General features: G+C 42.3%; 1 protein-coding gene across 2 annotated transcripts in view; it reads right to left on the bottom strand.

The window, feature by feature from the left end:
• The window catches only part of ACSL6 (acyl-CoA synthetase long chain family member 6), a 465401-nt gene that overhangs the window by 122973 nt on the left and 328823 nt on the right, over window positions 1-13605 (bottom strand). The window contains exon 11 of one of the 2 annotated variants that reach the window (XM_078653126.1): window positions 9691-9768. In XM_078653126.1, the coding sequence (XP_078509252.1) occupies window positions 9691-9768 (78 nt within the window). Of the gene's footprint in view, window positions 1-9553; window positions 9632-9690; window positions 9769-13605 lie in introns of both variants that reach the window. The other variant, XM_078653125.1, reaches the window with a different exon arrangement.

Genomic DNA, 13605 nt, shown 5'->3' with positions numbered 1-13605 from the left:
GTCTCACATTTACGTGGTAAATGCACCAAAAAGGAATGTCTCAGCCCTATATACAAAGGGCAGAACAATATTAAATGGCTGGTGCATTGTAACCAAATGTTATCACACCCTCAAATGGTAAGTCCTGGTTCCAGACCTCTGGTGTAGGAAAAGCAAATTTAAAGTGCAAAGTGTGCAATCTAACAAGAGGGGCCCAGAAGCAGTGTGTTGGGGTCACAATCCACCCTAAATAGGGCTCTATGCTACAAGCTCTCGATACTTGGGTATCATTTCTAGTCAGGCCCGCCATGGGGGATGCCCAGATTTGAACCCATAATAATAAAGGAACTGACCCGTTCAAGTCTTCCAGGTATGGCATGCCAATTTCCTTGTGACATATTAAGGCAGCTGGGCCTCCTGGGACTGACAAAAATCTGTGCATAAATTGATTTTCAACTCGTTGTAGAGTTTCAACTTTATTGTAACTCCAGAGTCCTTCACCATACACATCAGCTGAGATGCACTTACTCCCATAAAGATTCAGCATTTCTAGGAGGGGTTTATTTCATAACTTGCAGGCAAATCTAAAGATACTCTCAATGTTCATGGTAAAAGTCTGTCATCTAGGAGTTAAAAAAAAATGGTGTCCAACTTAGTAACTGATTAAAAAGAAACCCTAGTTAGTTAAAAAATGTCACCTTTGATCAAATTGAATCCCCCATATTTAAAGATTGACTTAGTGCTGGGGCGACCACATGTCACAATATATTACTTCGAAAAATGTACTTGGAGGTCCAAGTCCTCTATGTAAGCTAAAAACATTAAAAAAATCTAAAAGGCACTGAAGGCTATTTGCAGTACACGCAATAAAAACTGCGTAATCCGCATACTGAAAAATGGGAATGGACTTTCCACCCATACGTGCCACAATCTTATCATTTTTGACCAGATGATTACCAATGGCATTTAAATAAAGCAGGAAGAGAAATGGAGCCAAGATGCACAACTGCCTGACCCCCCGGGTAGAACTAATGTGAGGAGCACATTCGCCTAGGGGTGTATAACGAACCCTTACTGTAAGATCTTGGTGCAAACGACTGATGAGGGTTAAGAGATTGTGTTCCACTCCCATTTTACTAATTTGTTCCCACAGCTTGGAGCAGCTCACAAGATCAAAGGCGCTTGAGAGAGCTATAACAGCAAGGTGCAAGGAACCCTTTTTAGCATTCATGTACTTCCCCCAAATTAATTAGAGGTCTAAACTCTGTTCAATTGTCCCTATACTGGGTCTAAAAACAGATTGAGCTTCTGACAAAATATTATTTGCCAGGGCCCAATCTTCAAGACGGGACAATGATATTCGACCTAGAATCCTTGCGCTAGAGTCGATCAGGGAGATCGGATGGTAGCAGGTTGTCTTGGACCGATCCCCTTTTAAAAATGGGGAACACAGTGGCGGTCTTCCAGGACTCAAGGATGGGTCCCTGCCCTAAAGATCTGAATACATTTCTAAGTAATAAAGTTGCCCACAAAGAAAGATTTGATTTGCAAATATCCTTTGGTACCCTGTCTGGTGCTGGGGCTTTACCCGCAATTCCCTTTTTTATAGTTGTAATGACCTCTTGTACTGCAAAAAGATGTCGAAGATTTTGGTGAAATGAGAACCCCATGCCTTCATCGGTATTTAAGCATCAATACTAGGCTTACCACGCTCGCTCCTTAGTAACTAAATATGTCTGCAGCAAGAGGTCTTGACAGATCCCTTCCCATAACTTTGAGCTATCTCTCAATTTGCCAGCCACTTGAAGATGTTCTCATGCTGTATTTCTGATTTCAGATTTTCTTTCTTTTTTAGAACCTGTTTATAAGTTACAGTAGCTTCCTTAACTTCAGATGCTTTTTCAGTGTAACCATTAAATTCCTATGTGCAGATGAGCATGCTGAGTTAAACTAGCAAGAAGGGGGCTTCTCGGGGGAAGGGATGAGGGACTTAAGGTTCTTAGAGATGGATCTACACATTTTAGAACAATCAAACTGTTTCGCAGCTAGTCTCAAGTCAAACAGGCATTAATAAAAGCCATAGCTTATTTAACAACTGTATGGTTAAAAGCAACTGGGTCAACCGTCTCCCATTTTAATTCTAAACATTCATTGCTAGTGATCTCCAAATTATCAGATCGATTTACTTTAAGGATTCTAATAAAGGAGTCCAACTTAATAAAAAGGGGATTGTGATCGCTCACACATCTACCAGCTATCACAAAGTCAGTTAAATATGGGGAAATTCAGTTGACAAAAGGATGTAGTCTATGATGTTACCTATTTGATTCCCTATAAAGTATGAAAGCATGCATTTTTTGTACCCCCGTCACTTAGAAAAATGTATTTATACTTTAACATCAAATCGTTTAATGCCTCGCCATAAAAAGAATGAGAAAAATGAGTGACATTATCAGATTGACAATCCCTAAAGTCACAGACCCTAGTATCTGAAAACCTGCATAAGGTAATGTTAAAATCGCCAACCCAGATGATGTGAACAATGTGTTTAGTTTTTTTAAAGAAATCCTCCTAAAATTAATTTTAGCTGCTCAATAATGTCCCTTGTTGATTGGTTAAAATTGTTATACTAAAGGTTTATTAGCAGAATTTTAAATTCACCCACAAATAGTAAAAGGGAAACTAGAAAAGGATGAAAAGACCAACATTTTGTAATATTCGTCTCAATGGCTTTGATAGAAAAAAAGTGGCCAGTCCCCCACTTGCTCTACCAGTCTAAGATGGCAATGCAGATTGGAAAAGTCCCTCCTACCCATTAATATTGAAATCTGTCTGCATCTAGTTTTCTTGACAACATATAATGTCATGTGTGTTCAGGAAAATGATGCAATCTGGATTCGAAGTTTTTGTGTGTGCTCCAGCAATATTCCATGAGACTATACTCAATGCCTTCTTCTCAGCAGAACTTATGTTGTAATTTTCCGAAGGGATTTCCTCAGGCTGAGATGAGGCAAACTTTGTAAAACCAGGGTCAAAATGTTGCTTCAGAGTAGTATAAATTACCCTTTTAACTTGGTCATGATGGGATTCCGAGACCTGAGATGAAGCAACAGCATTTTCTGACAAAAGGGGATACATTGTTATAGCGTCAGTCTATTTTTCCAAAGCATCCAGGGGTTCAAAAGAGTTTCCAGTGGGTATGTTGTATCTATGACTGATTAAAGTTGTACACTCTTCAACAAAGATGTTATTTGATTTGGGCAATAAAGATGGTCTGTAGAAGTAACTCAAAGGTAATGCTTGGATGTTGCTTTGCACATTGATTTGATTTCTTAAGATGGCTAAAAGTGTCTTTACTAGAGTTCTGACATTTTTAATCACGCAGCCTTCTTTTCACTCATTTCTACCTAAACCTAGCCAGGGAGTTCTTCGGACCATCAAAATCTTGAAGGAGAAGTCCAATATCCAGCCCCACTTTGTTATTCAACCACTGAATTGTTTTATTCTCTAAGCCCGAAAAATCCACTGGACTGTGTTGATGGCCTGCAAGCTGGCCTCCATGGATTCCAGTCTGACCACTTTCGGAAAGTTAAAAGTAGACCGATAGGTTTCCATGGAGCCCTATATTAAAGAGCACCACACACTTTTTTTTAAGTCTTCACTGTCTCTAGTCTGTGCTAGAATTATATTCAGTGTCTTGAGCTGCAGCTGGAAATGTCTCTCTAGTTCCACTCACTTGCCCTGCAGGTCTCTTTTACAGTATTGAAATTTCAAAAATTGATTCCATGAAGCTGTGTCAGTTCTGCATTGTACACTCTGCTGATGGCCCCAGGTCAGAAAGAAGAGTGTAGATTCTGTATACGGAGAGGTTGCAGGGTTGGAAACTATGCGCTAGACATGGTATAAAAGGATCGGATGCTCTGGGACCAGGCATGCAGAATGTTATACTAGCATTCTGTGATTCATGCATGATTTTTAGGCTTATAATGCCTTGTTTAAGAAGGTATCCAAACTGAAGATATAAACTCAGCCTAGTCTAGAACACGAATCCGTAGCCAAGTTAATTAGCTAAATTGATTTTACAAAGTTTAGCTTCTAGCATTTCTGTAAACCTTTTCTTCATGATCCATTGTGTAAATTCGCCTCTTACCTCAGCTTCTGCCAGCCACCCACGTGAACTTTCTGAGACAACAACATACTTGAGCTAACACTGCATGAGGCAGTGAAAAATGATTAAAGTGCTTAATCACTGCACGAGGACAAAAATATGAACAATAATTTTCACTATAAAGACCTGTTGCCATGGTGACACATTACTGAAGCGGCACCCAACCTCTCAGAAGATGCTCTGCACATACTCATTACTGCTGAAACTAGTTCCTTGTGGGCCAGTCACGACATATTTATAAGTTTATAAACTATGTAGTTTACAATGTTACCAGATTATTAGCTAAACGTTCCTACAAGGTGTGCAAAACAGGAATATATACTCTTTTCCAAATCTTTGAGACTGGCCATATTTATGTTTTTTCATAAAGTAGGTTGAATGATTTCAGGGTTTTTGTATACACCTGCTTTTCCTAGCACACATTTGCTGTATTGTTATTTTTACTGTTGGCCAACAAATTCCTATTCATCATATACTGTATGGTGCATCATTGCTATAGGTCCATGAAAATAGACCATGCAAGTAATTGGTGGCTTGTGCGGACATATGCTACTTCTAGGCAGCAGGGTCACATTACTTGGGTCAGCTGTCCATTCATGGGTATTTAGGAAAACCATACAGTGATCTGTAAAATGATGAGATCAGGATTAGTATTTTACTTTATGCCTTTTGGCATAAACTAATCTTTTCTACATTTATCACTTCACTGTCATATTCTGTAAAACACTAAGACAGCACCCTGATATTATGTTCTCATTATCTGCTCTCTTTCTGAATTCTTTTAAGTGCCGCATTTATGACGAAATGAGAAATTGAACTATTGTAGAAGTCCTCAGGATCTTCTTCCTTCTGATCAAACACATTTTTCCTATGCACTTGGACCAGGTCCATAAGGATATTCTATGCATCTGCATAGACATTCTAAGGAGAGACAATCTTGCAAGGATCATCATGCAGTGTTTACTATACCCTTTATTCAGCCAAAGGGAGCCACTTAAATTATCTGTAGACACATGTTTGGTCTGACAACACAACCTTTTATTGTATTAAAGTGAATGCAGAACCCATCTTGCTATGAAACCAAGGGTCTGATTCATCAGAGAACTTTCCAGACTTCTTGACACTGTCTTAAGCCAGTAAAGATAGATTGATTGATTTATCCTCTGTTTAGGAGAGTTCTAAAATAGTAATTTCCCTGGAAAGATGGTCTTAAGAGTTCCTGGTCCTTCATAAATCAAGCCCCTCTTTAATAAAGTGGGTCTTCCTGAGACTATGCCACATCTGCAGAAAGTAAGCTATATTGGATTTCCTATAAAGTTCTCTAGATGTTTCTAAAAGCGACATATCACAATGCAGACAGCTACCACAATATCCTGACACCCATAAGCCCTTAAAGTGGATTCCTCTCTCCACAAGCTTCATTTGGCACAGCAGAAAAGTTGGTGCAGAGAGGGTGTGTGGGCTGCAATTGTAAATCACCAGGCACTGACAATTCAAATAAAGAAAACAAGTCTTTGAAGTGGCTTGTTCTTAGTAAATGTTCTTCATCTGTCTGTTCCCCGCAAGACTGGTAGGGTTTCCGTATACCTGTAGCTTTCTGGTAAGTAACAGTCACTGCCCTGCCTTAATATAGTGTTTATTAATGATGGCTACTTGGTCTCTAATTGTTTCTCCGTGTAGTGATTTGCCCCAGATCACAGAATTTGGTCAAGTGGGGAAGATGAAAAAGCAAGTCAGTCTCCAAGGTTCCACGAGCAACATTGAACTAAAAGTGATTTTATGAAGTCTATTGGCTTCTTGTGACACCCCTATACAATTTACAAACAGGAGCTAAAGGAATGGAGTGCCATAGAAACCAGGGATATAGGTTTGTGCTATGTCAGCTCAAAGAAGTCTACACAATTTCTAAGAAACTCTAGACAGAATAACATGGCCTTCCCATATCTTTCAGGGGTACTGAACCCAGGGTGGAGGAGTGAGCTCCTAAAATTCTGAGTAGGGTTAATCCCCCGTTTCTCACTTTGAGTTGATGGTAAATGCCTGGTGGACAATTAACATTACTGTGTTTGTGGGTTTAGAATACAAGTGTGCATAATTTAATCACTTTCTTACACTTGATTGAAATCAAGTGTAGGGTTATAAAACTATTTTTAATTAAGTATGATGTCAAGTCTAAATTGGAAGCAATGCGATTTTTACATGATATGCATTATTAGGATGTAATTTGTGCAATGGGTAAGTTTCTAGCACCCCTAGCCAGCTTAAAAATCACCAATTGAACTAGCACTTTCCCTTAGCTCAATTGTTATTTCAACTGTTTTATGTGGATGTTATCACTGAGATTTTAGTGGGATTTGTTTAAAACAATTAATTAATATGTTTAATATTTTCGCTGTGTATGAGGAAGTTTTTAATCTGGTTTAATCGTCTTTTTTTTTGTCCTCATATTCGCCCTTGGTGACCAAATAATAGTGCGTGGAAATGAACATATTACTGTCACAGATAAACTGGTAGGGGCACTAGATGGTATTAGGGGATGAGTCACCCCACAGTAAAGATTACCAAACTCCAACAACACCAATTTGGAACAACCGACAGGGAGGTATGCTGCCGTGAAATACCCAATCCTATATCGAGCCCGCCCTATTGGGTATACAAGTATGCAAGTCGGTGTCAAGCAGCGTAATCATTGGACCTTGGGGGAGAAAAGAAAAACCAAGGTGGAGTATACCTCTATTACCAGTTTAGTAAAAGCCAGAAGTTTCTCTTATCCGAATTACCCGATCTTAATAAGTCCATCTTGGATGTTTGTAACACTGATGTGCGCCAGTCTAACAAAGTAGGAGGTAACGGGTCTTTCCACTTCTTGCATATCTCCCTCCTAGCCAACAAGATTCCGTAGAAGAGTAGATTTTTAGCTCGACCCTGAATCTCTGGTGCAATCCCAAAAATAACAAGAACGGGACATAACAAGATCTGAGATCCCAAGGCAGTAGTGAGTGATGAGCAAACCATATTCCAGAAAGATGATAAAAGTGGGCAATCAAAAAACATGTGAAGGTCAGAAGTAGCTGTCAGGCCACATTTAGGGCATGCCACAGCGGCGTTATTCGAAAACTTTGACAATCTTTGTGGCGAATAGTAAGCCCTATGAAGGGTAAAAAGATGATTTCGGCGTAGCCAAGAGGGTTTCACTATATTCCACATGATCTTAAAAGACTCAAGCCACAGATTCTCCAGACTATGATTGATAATATGCCCAGCCCACAAGAAATCAGGCAAATGGAACTCACTCTCACCCTCATCCAATAAAAGATTATACCAGAGTGAGACCTCTTTCTTAGTTGGAGGCTTATCTATTAAGAGGGATACCATGTTACTATCCCCCCCCAACAGGAACCTACCCTTAACAGAAATCTGTGAGGGCGCCCAACTTTTCATTTGGAGGTACTTAAACCTGGAAAGACCTACCCCGATTTTGGAACTCAGCACCTCCCACGGGAGTAAGTGACCATCTGCAAAAATGTCCCCCCAGACCTCCATTCCTGCCTCTCTCAGCGGTGCTGCGAGACTATCATGAAGCCAACTCGGGGACCCTGGTGAATTCCATAACGGAGCCCTAGCAGAATAATAGTCAATTTTAATGAAACGTGTAAGTTTCACCCATGTCTTTGATGTTTCCCGTAGCACCTTCAATTTTACTTTTTTTTAAAACTTGGGGTCACCAAACTTAAACAAAAATTTGTGGTCAACTAACTTTTCCCCTCTAAGCAGTGCCGCAAACATATGCCCACAGCCAGAGTTTGTGGGAGATTTTAATAACATCCTAGCATGGGAGAGTTGAAAAGCCCACGTATAAAGTTGTAGATCAGGCGCAGCCAAACCACCCTTCTCTCTACGACGTGTGATCTTCTTCCAGGCTATTCTGGGAATACGATTGCTCCAAATGAAAGAGCTTATGTCACTTTGAAGTTTAGCTATCATCGAAGGTTAAAAAAAAAGAGGGATTGTATTAAATAAAAAAGTAACCTTTGGGAGAATGGTCATTTTAATTAAGTTAGATCTGCCCCGTAGTGATATTGGAAGCGATGACCATGATTTCATTAACCTACGACACTCCTTGGCAATAAGCGAGAAATTTGATGGAACAATTTTATTTATATCATTATATATATTTAGGCCCAAGTAGCGCAGGACTGGACTCAACTGAACCCCTGCCACCGGTTCAGGGTCATTCCAGACCATTATGTCCGTCTTTGCAGTTTTGACTTCATAGCCGGAAACGAGTCCGAAATCTCGGGCCAAAGCAATTACAGCGGGGAATGCAGAACGGAGTTCTGAGGTAAAAATGAGGACATCATCTGCGTACAAGGCGGCCTTCCTCTCCCATCCTTCATAATTAAATGACTTGATGTTGCAATTGTCACGTATCCATTGAGCGAAGGGCTCAATCTATAGGTCGAATAGGAGGGGAGAAAGATGGCAGCCCTGACGAGTACCCCGTGTTATATTAAAAGGGTTTGACAATTCCCCATTAACAAGCAAAGAGGCGGACGGGTTCTGATACAGGAGCCTAACTGCCCGCCTAAATTTCCACCCGATGTTAAATTTTACCAAGACCTCCGATAGGTAGATCCAATTAACCCTATCGAAGGCCTGGGTTGCGTCCAAGGTGAGAACTGCTAGGGGGAGTGCTGCCACGGAAGCCATATCTATGGCACCTATGAGATTGTAGGTCAACTCATACAGATGACGGCCCCTTACAAACCCCTTTTGGTCTACGTGCAAGATATTTGTTGCTACCGCCCCCAACCTGTTTGCCAACACTGACGCAAAGATTTTATAGTCAGTGTTTAAGATGGAGATCGGTCTATAAGACCCGCAAGAGGTTGCCGACTTTCCCGGTTTCAATATCAGCGTTATCGAGGCATTATTCCAAGAAGCAGGAGGAGGTATTCCGTCTTGGAGGATCTTATTAAACAGCTCAGTTTAATCGTCTTGAGTGATATGCAAATATTTAGTCTGTTCCGGTTTGGTGGTATGTTATCTAATATCAATGTTATCATGGCTTTTAGTTTAACAGACTGTGGTCTAAATAAATTTAGATTTTACTACTAAATGACTTCTGGTGAACATAAAGTGATCTTTATAAGGTTCTTATTTTACTAAAACTTTAATTTTGTTTTCTGAGAATGAAGAGTTGATATTTTGTATGGGTACCACACTGGCTCAGAGACCAATTTACCTTCCTATGTTTGTTCATATTAGTTTAATTAACAGTGTTACACAAATTAAACAAATTTAATTAAACACGTTGATTTTTGAATTAATGGAATTTGTTTAAAAATTGATTTCTCATTCATTTTGGCATGGATAATCATGTCCATGCTAACATTTAGACCTTACCTGCACCATCCTCTCAAACATATGTGCTAAGGGCAAATAGGAAATGTGTACATCCGCACATGTGGGGGACCACTGACTCTGAAAAAAAAAACACAAGCAGCCCGGCAAGGCCAGGTGAGGTCAGATAAGCGTCTTACCTGCATAACTCTTTCAAACATGTGAGCCAGAGGCAGGAAGGAGATGAGCACATCGTCCTGTCTCGGAAAGATCACTTTCTGCAGGTGAAGGGCATGGGAGACAGAAAGGAGAGAAACACTGACAGGAAGACAACAAGAAAGTCATAAAACGATAAAAAGAAAAATTGCACCAGGGCGGCAACAGGGTACAGACTGTCAGATGAGCGAAAGAGAGAGCTGAGCAGCAGAGTGTTAGGCCACAAAAGTCAACAAGACTATGTTAGTTGGAGAGCACAGGGACACAGACAGAGTGAAAGCCCTTGTCGTGCTACAAGAGAGCACAGACATACAGAGGGGTAGCTACTTGGTGTTGTCGCCTTGTGTCCGGGGCACAGGGCTGGCTTAGCTTCTCTTTCCAATCACATTAGCATCGTTTCCAGACTCCTAGATGTGCTGCTGTAACAGGTGAAATAATTTGAAGATTCTGCCATTATTAATATTTTTGATTGTACCTTGTTGGTTAAGTGTAGTATCATTTGTTCGACGAAAATTAACCAGTTGATACCTTAATATGGCTAATGTAATGATTTACTTGCAAGCTTTTCTTAATAAGTAGGCACTTTGTGGGGCTCAAAAAAGCAATAGCACAACAATATTTATAATTGAAAATGTGTTCTCTCTAGTTGCCTGCTTACTAGCTGTTTTGGGGGAAATTCCTTGATTTACCCATTGACATCGATTCTCCAAAGTGCTTGGGTACCAGAAGTGACATCATAAACTCTTTTACATTCGGTAACAGTACAGGGTTTGACCCTCCAACTGCCAGCTCATTGCGAGTTAGAGGAAGGGCAAAGAGCGGGAACTACAGATAGTAAAGAGGGCTCTTGGGACATTTCCTTTGTGCTTGGGCCACAAGCTTCATGAATCTTGAGGCAAGAAGGAGTAAGACCAGTGGTGGGGTACCATTGGACGAGCAAGAGGTAGAAGCCGCTTCTCTTGCTTCACCTTGTCGACGTGCATAACTTTAAGGGGAGAAGGAAATGCTGTACCTTACTTCAGGACTGATCAAGAGCTTTGCTACCCTAGTTATCACAGGCTTGACCAAACAACTCAGGTTTCACTGACTTGTGTTTTAGGGGGTGGGGGGGGGTTCTGTCAGTCGGAACAAAGCTTTATGTTTGGGTGTGGATACATTTTGGTTTGCCTCTCTTAGTGGCCTTAGCTGCGTTTGTGTCTGAGAAAAGCTTATTGTTCCATTGTCCCATTTTTTGACATTGGCTTCAGTACAAGGTGGCGACCCTGAGCAAAGGAGGTCTGGGCCACTGCAGCATGAGTTTTCAAGTGTTACATCCAGGGGACACTGTCAGTCTTGATACTTGACCCAGTGAATACGAGGTAGGGTTAATAAAACTTCCTATGTCAGCAGCCCTACATGCCAAGAACAGATGCATACTGGTAAGTAGCATATTCCGTTCGAGGCATGTGGGCTGCTGAATTTATATCTATGCATAGAATAAATAGTAGTACCCTCCTTAGCGGCGGTTGCCCGTGCCAGCTGCAGCAGTCTGAAAAAGAGTTCTGAGAACAGCCTGACCTACAGCAGCTTGCTGTTTTGAGTGTACATCCACGCAGTAGTGTTTGGTGAATGTGTTTATGGTGGTCCATGTGGCTGCTCTACATATGTCCTCTAGAGGAATGTTACCTAGGAAAGCCATGGATGCTCCTAACTTGCGTGTGGAATGCGCCCTTGGGGGAACTGTTAATGTGCGTTTAGCCTTTTGATAACAGATCTGTATGCACTTAACAATCCATCTGGCTATACCTGACTTTGAAATTGGGTTGCCCTTGTGCTGTGGAGAGAAGGCAACAAACAGTTGTTTAGTTTTTCTGAAATCTTTAGTCCTGTCTATGTAATACAGGAGAGCCCTTTAACATCTAGTGTGTGTAGTGCTCTGTCAGCCACTGAATCAGGATTTGGGAAAATACTGGCAGTTCAATAGTTTGGTTAATGTGGAACTGTGACACTACCTTGGGCTTAAATTTAGGGTTGGTACGCAGCACCACCCTATTAGCATGAATCTGAATGAAAGGGTCCTGAATAGTGAGGGCTTGCAGCTCACTAACCCGTCTCAGCGACGTGATCGCCACCAGAAAAGCCACCTTCCATGTGAGAAATTGTATCTCACAAGAGTGAAGAGGTTCAGATGGCGGACCCATGAGCCTGGTGAGGACTATGTTGAGGTTCCAGACAGGCGAAGGCGGGTGTCTTGGAGGAATGACCCTTTTGAGTCCTTCCATAAAAGCTTTAATGGCCGGCACACTGAAAAGGGAGAGGTGCTGTCTATTTTGAAGATAAGCGGCCATTGCAGCCAAGTGTATCCTGATGGAACTATACGCTAGATTGCATCTGTAAAGGTGCAGCAAGTAACATATGATGTTTTGCGTGGAAGCATCCAGTGGATTAATGTCATTATTGGAACAGTAGATGACAAAACGCTTCCATTTTGCTGCATAGCATGCCCTGGTGGTAGGCCGTCTAGCCTCCTTGATGATGTTCATACAGTCAGGGGGTAGGTTTAGATAGCCAAACTCTATGACCTCAGGAGCCAGATTGCAAGGCTCAACTGTTGTGGATTTGGGTGCTGAATGTCTCCATGGCTCTGAGTGAGGAAACTGGGTGTGAGTTTTAGACGCTGGTGGGGCACCACTGAAAGTTCCAGGAACGTGGTGTACCAGGCTTGCCTCGCCCACGTTGGAGCAACTAGGATGAGTGTCATGGAGTGCTGCCTCAGTTTGCGCGCCACCAGCGGTATGAGTGGTGCTGGAGGAAAGGCGCAAATTTGTTCGACCAGTTCATCCATATCGCATTGCCCTGAGACTGCGGGTGTGGGAACCTGGCGGCGAAGGTGGGGCATTTTGCGTTTTCTTGTGTGGCGAAGAGGTCTATTTCTGGATGACCCCACTGCTGGAAATATGGTTGGAGCACTGATGGATGTAACTCCCACTCGTGCATCTGATAGCTGTGTCTACTGAGCAGGTCCACCATCTGGTTGTCCCTGCCTGGGAGGTGTTCCGCCATGAGGAACATGTTCCTCTGAATGGCCCACTTCCACATGCACTGTGCTAAGTGTGACAATTGTGGAGAGTGTGTCCCCCCCTGCTTCTGAATGTAATACATCGCAGTCATGTTGTCCGTCCGGATAAGCACAACTTTGTTGCAGAGATGCAACTTGAATGCCTTCATCGCCATGAAGATTGCCATCAATTCCAAGAGGTTGATGTGCAACCGCTTTTGCTGTGTGGTCCACAGTCCCTGCACAGTATAATTGAGGACATGAGCCCCCCAGCCCTGGAGAGACGCGTCCGCTGTCAGCACCACTTGTGGTACAGGCTCCTGGAACGGTCGTCCCTGGCAAAGGTTTTGTGTGTTCCTCCAATGCAGAGAGTTGTATGCACGACCGGTCACCAACACTAGGTCTTTTAGCTGTCCGTGAGCCTGGTTCCACTGGCGTGCCAAGCATTCTTGAAGCGGACGCATGTGTAGCCTTGCGTGAGGGACTATAAAGATGCAGGAGGCCATCATGCCTATCAGTTGCATGAACACTTGCGCTGGGAGTGAGTGTTGTGGTCTGAATTTTTTGAATCAGCACCTGCATGCTGTGGACTCTCGCTGAGTTTGGATGCGCTGTGGCAGTGAGAGTGTTTATTTCCGCGCCTAGGTACTGTTGTACAGGGGCGGGTTGAAGATGAGATTTTGGGTAATTCAGTGAAAATCCTAGACTGTGTAGGAGGTGAATTGTGCGGGACATGTGGCTGGCACACTGCTGGGCAGATTTTGCCTGGACAAGCCAGTCGTCTAGATACGGATAGACATGGATGTGCTGCCTCCGAAGATGCGCGGCCACGGTCGCTAAGCATTTTGTAAACACTCTGGGG

Source organism: Lissotriton helveticus, chromosome 7, assembly GCF_964261635.1.
Source record: "Lissotriton helveticus chromosome 7, aLisHel1.1, whole genome shotgun sequence".
In the NCBI taxonomy this organism is placed as follows: domain Eukaryota; kingdom Metazoa; phylum Chordata; class Amphibia; order Caudata; family Salamandridae; genus Lissotriton; species Lissotriton helveticus.
Note: the sequence above shows the minus strand (reverse complement) of the source record. Positions and strands in the feature narration are given on the sequence as shown.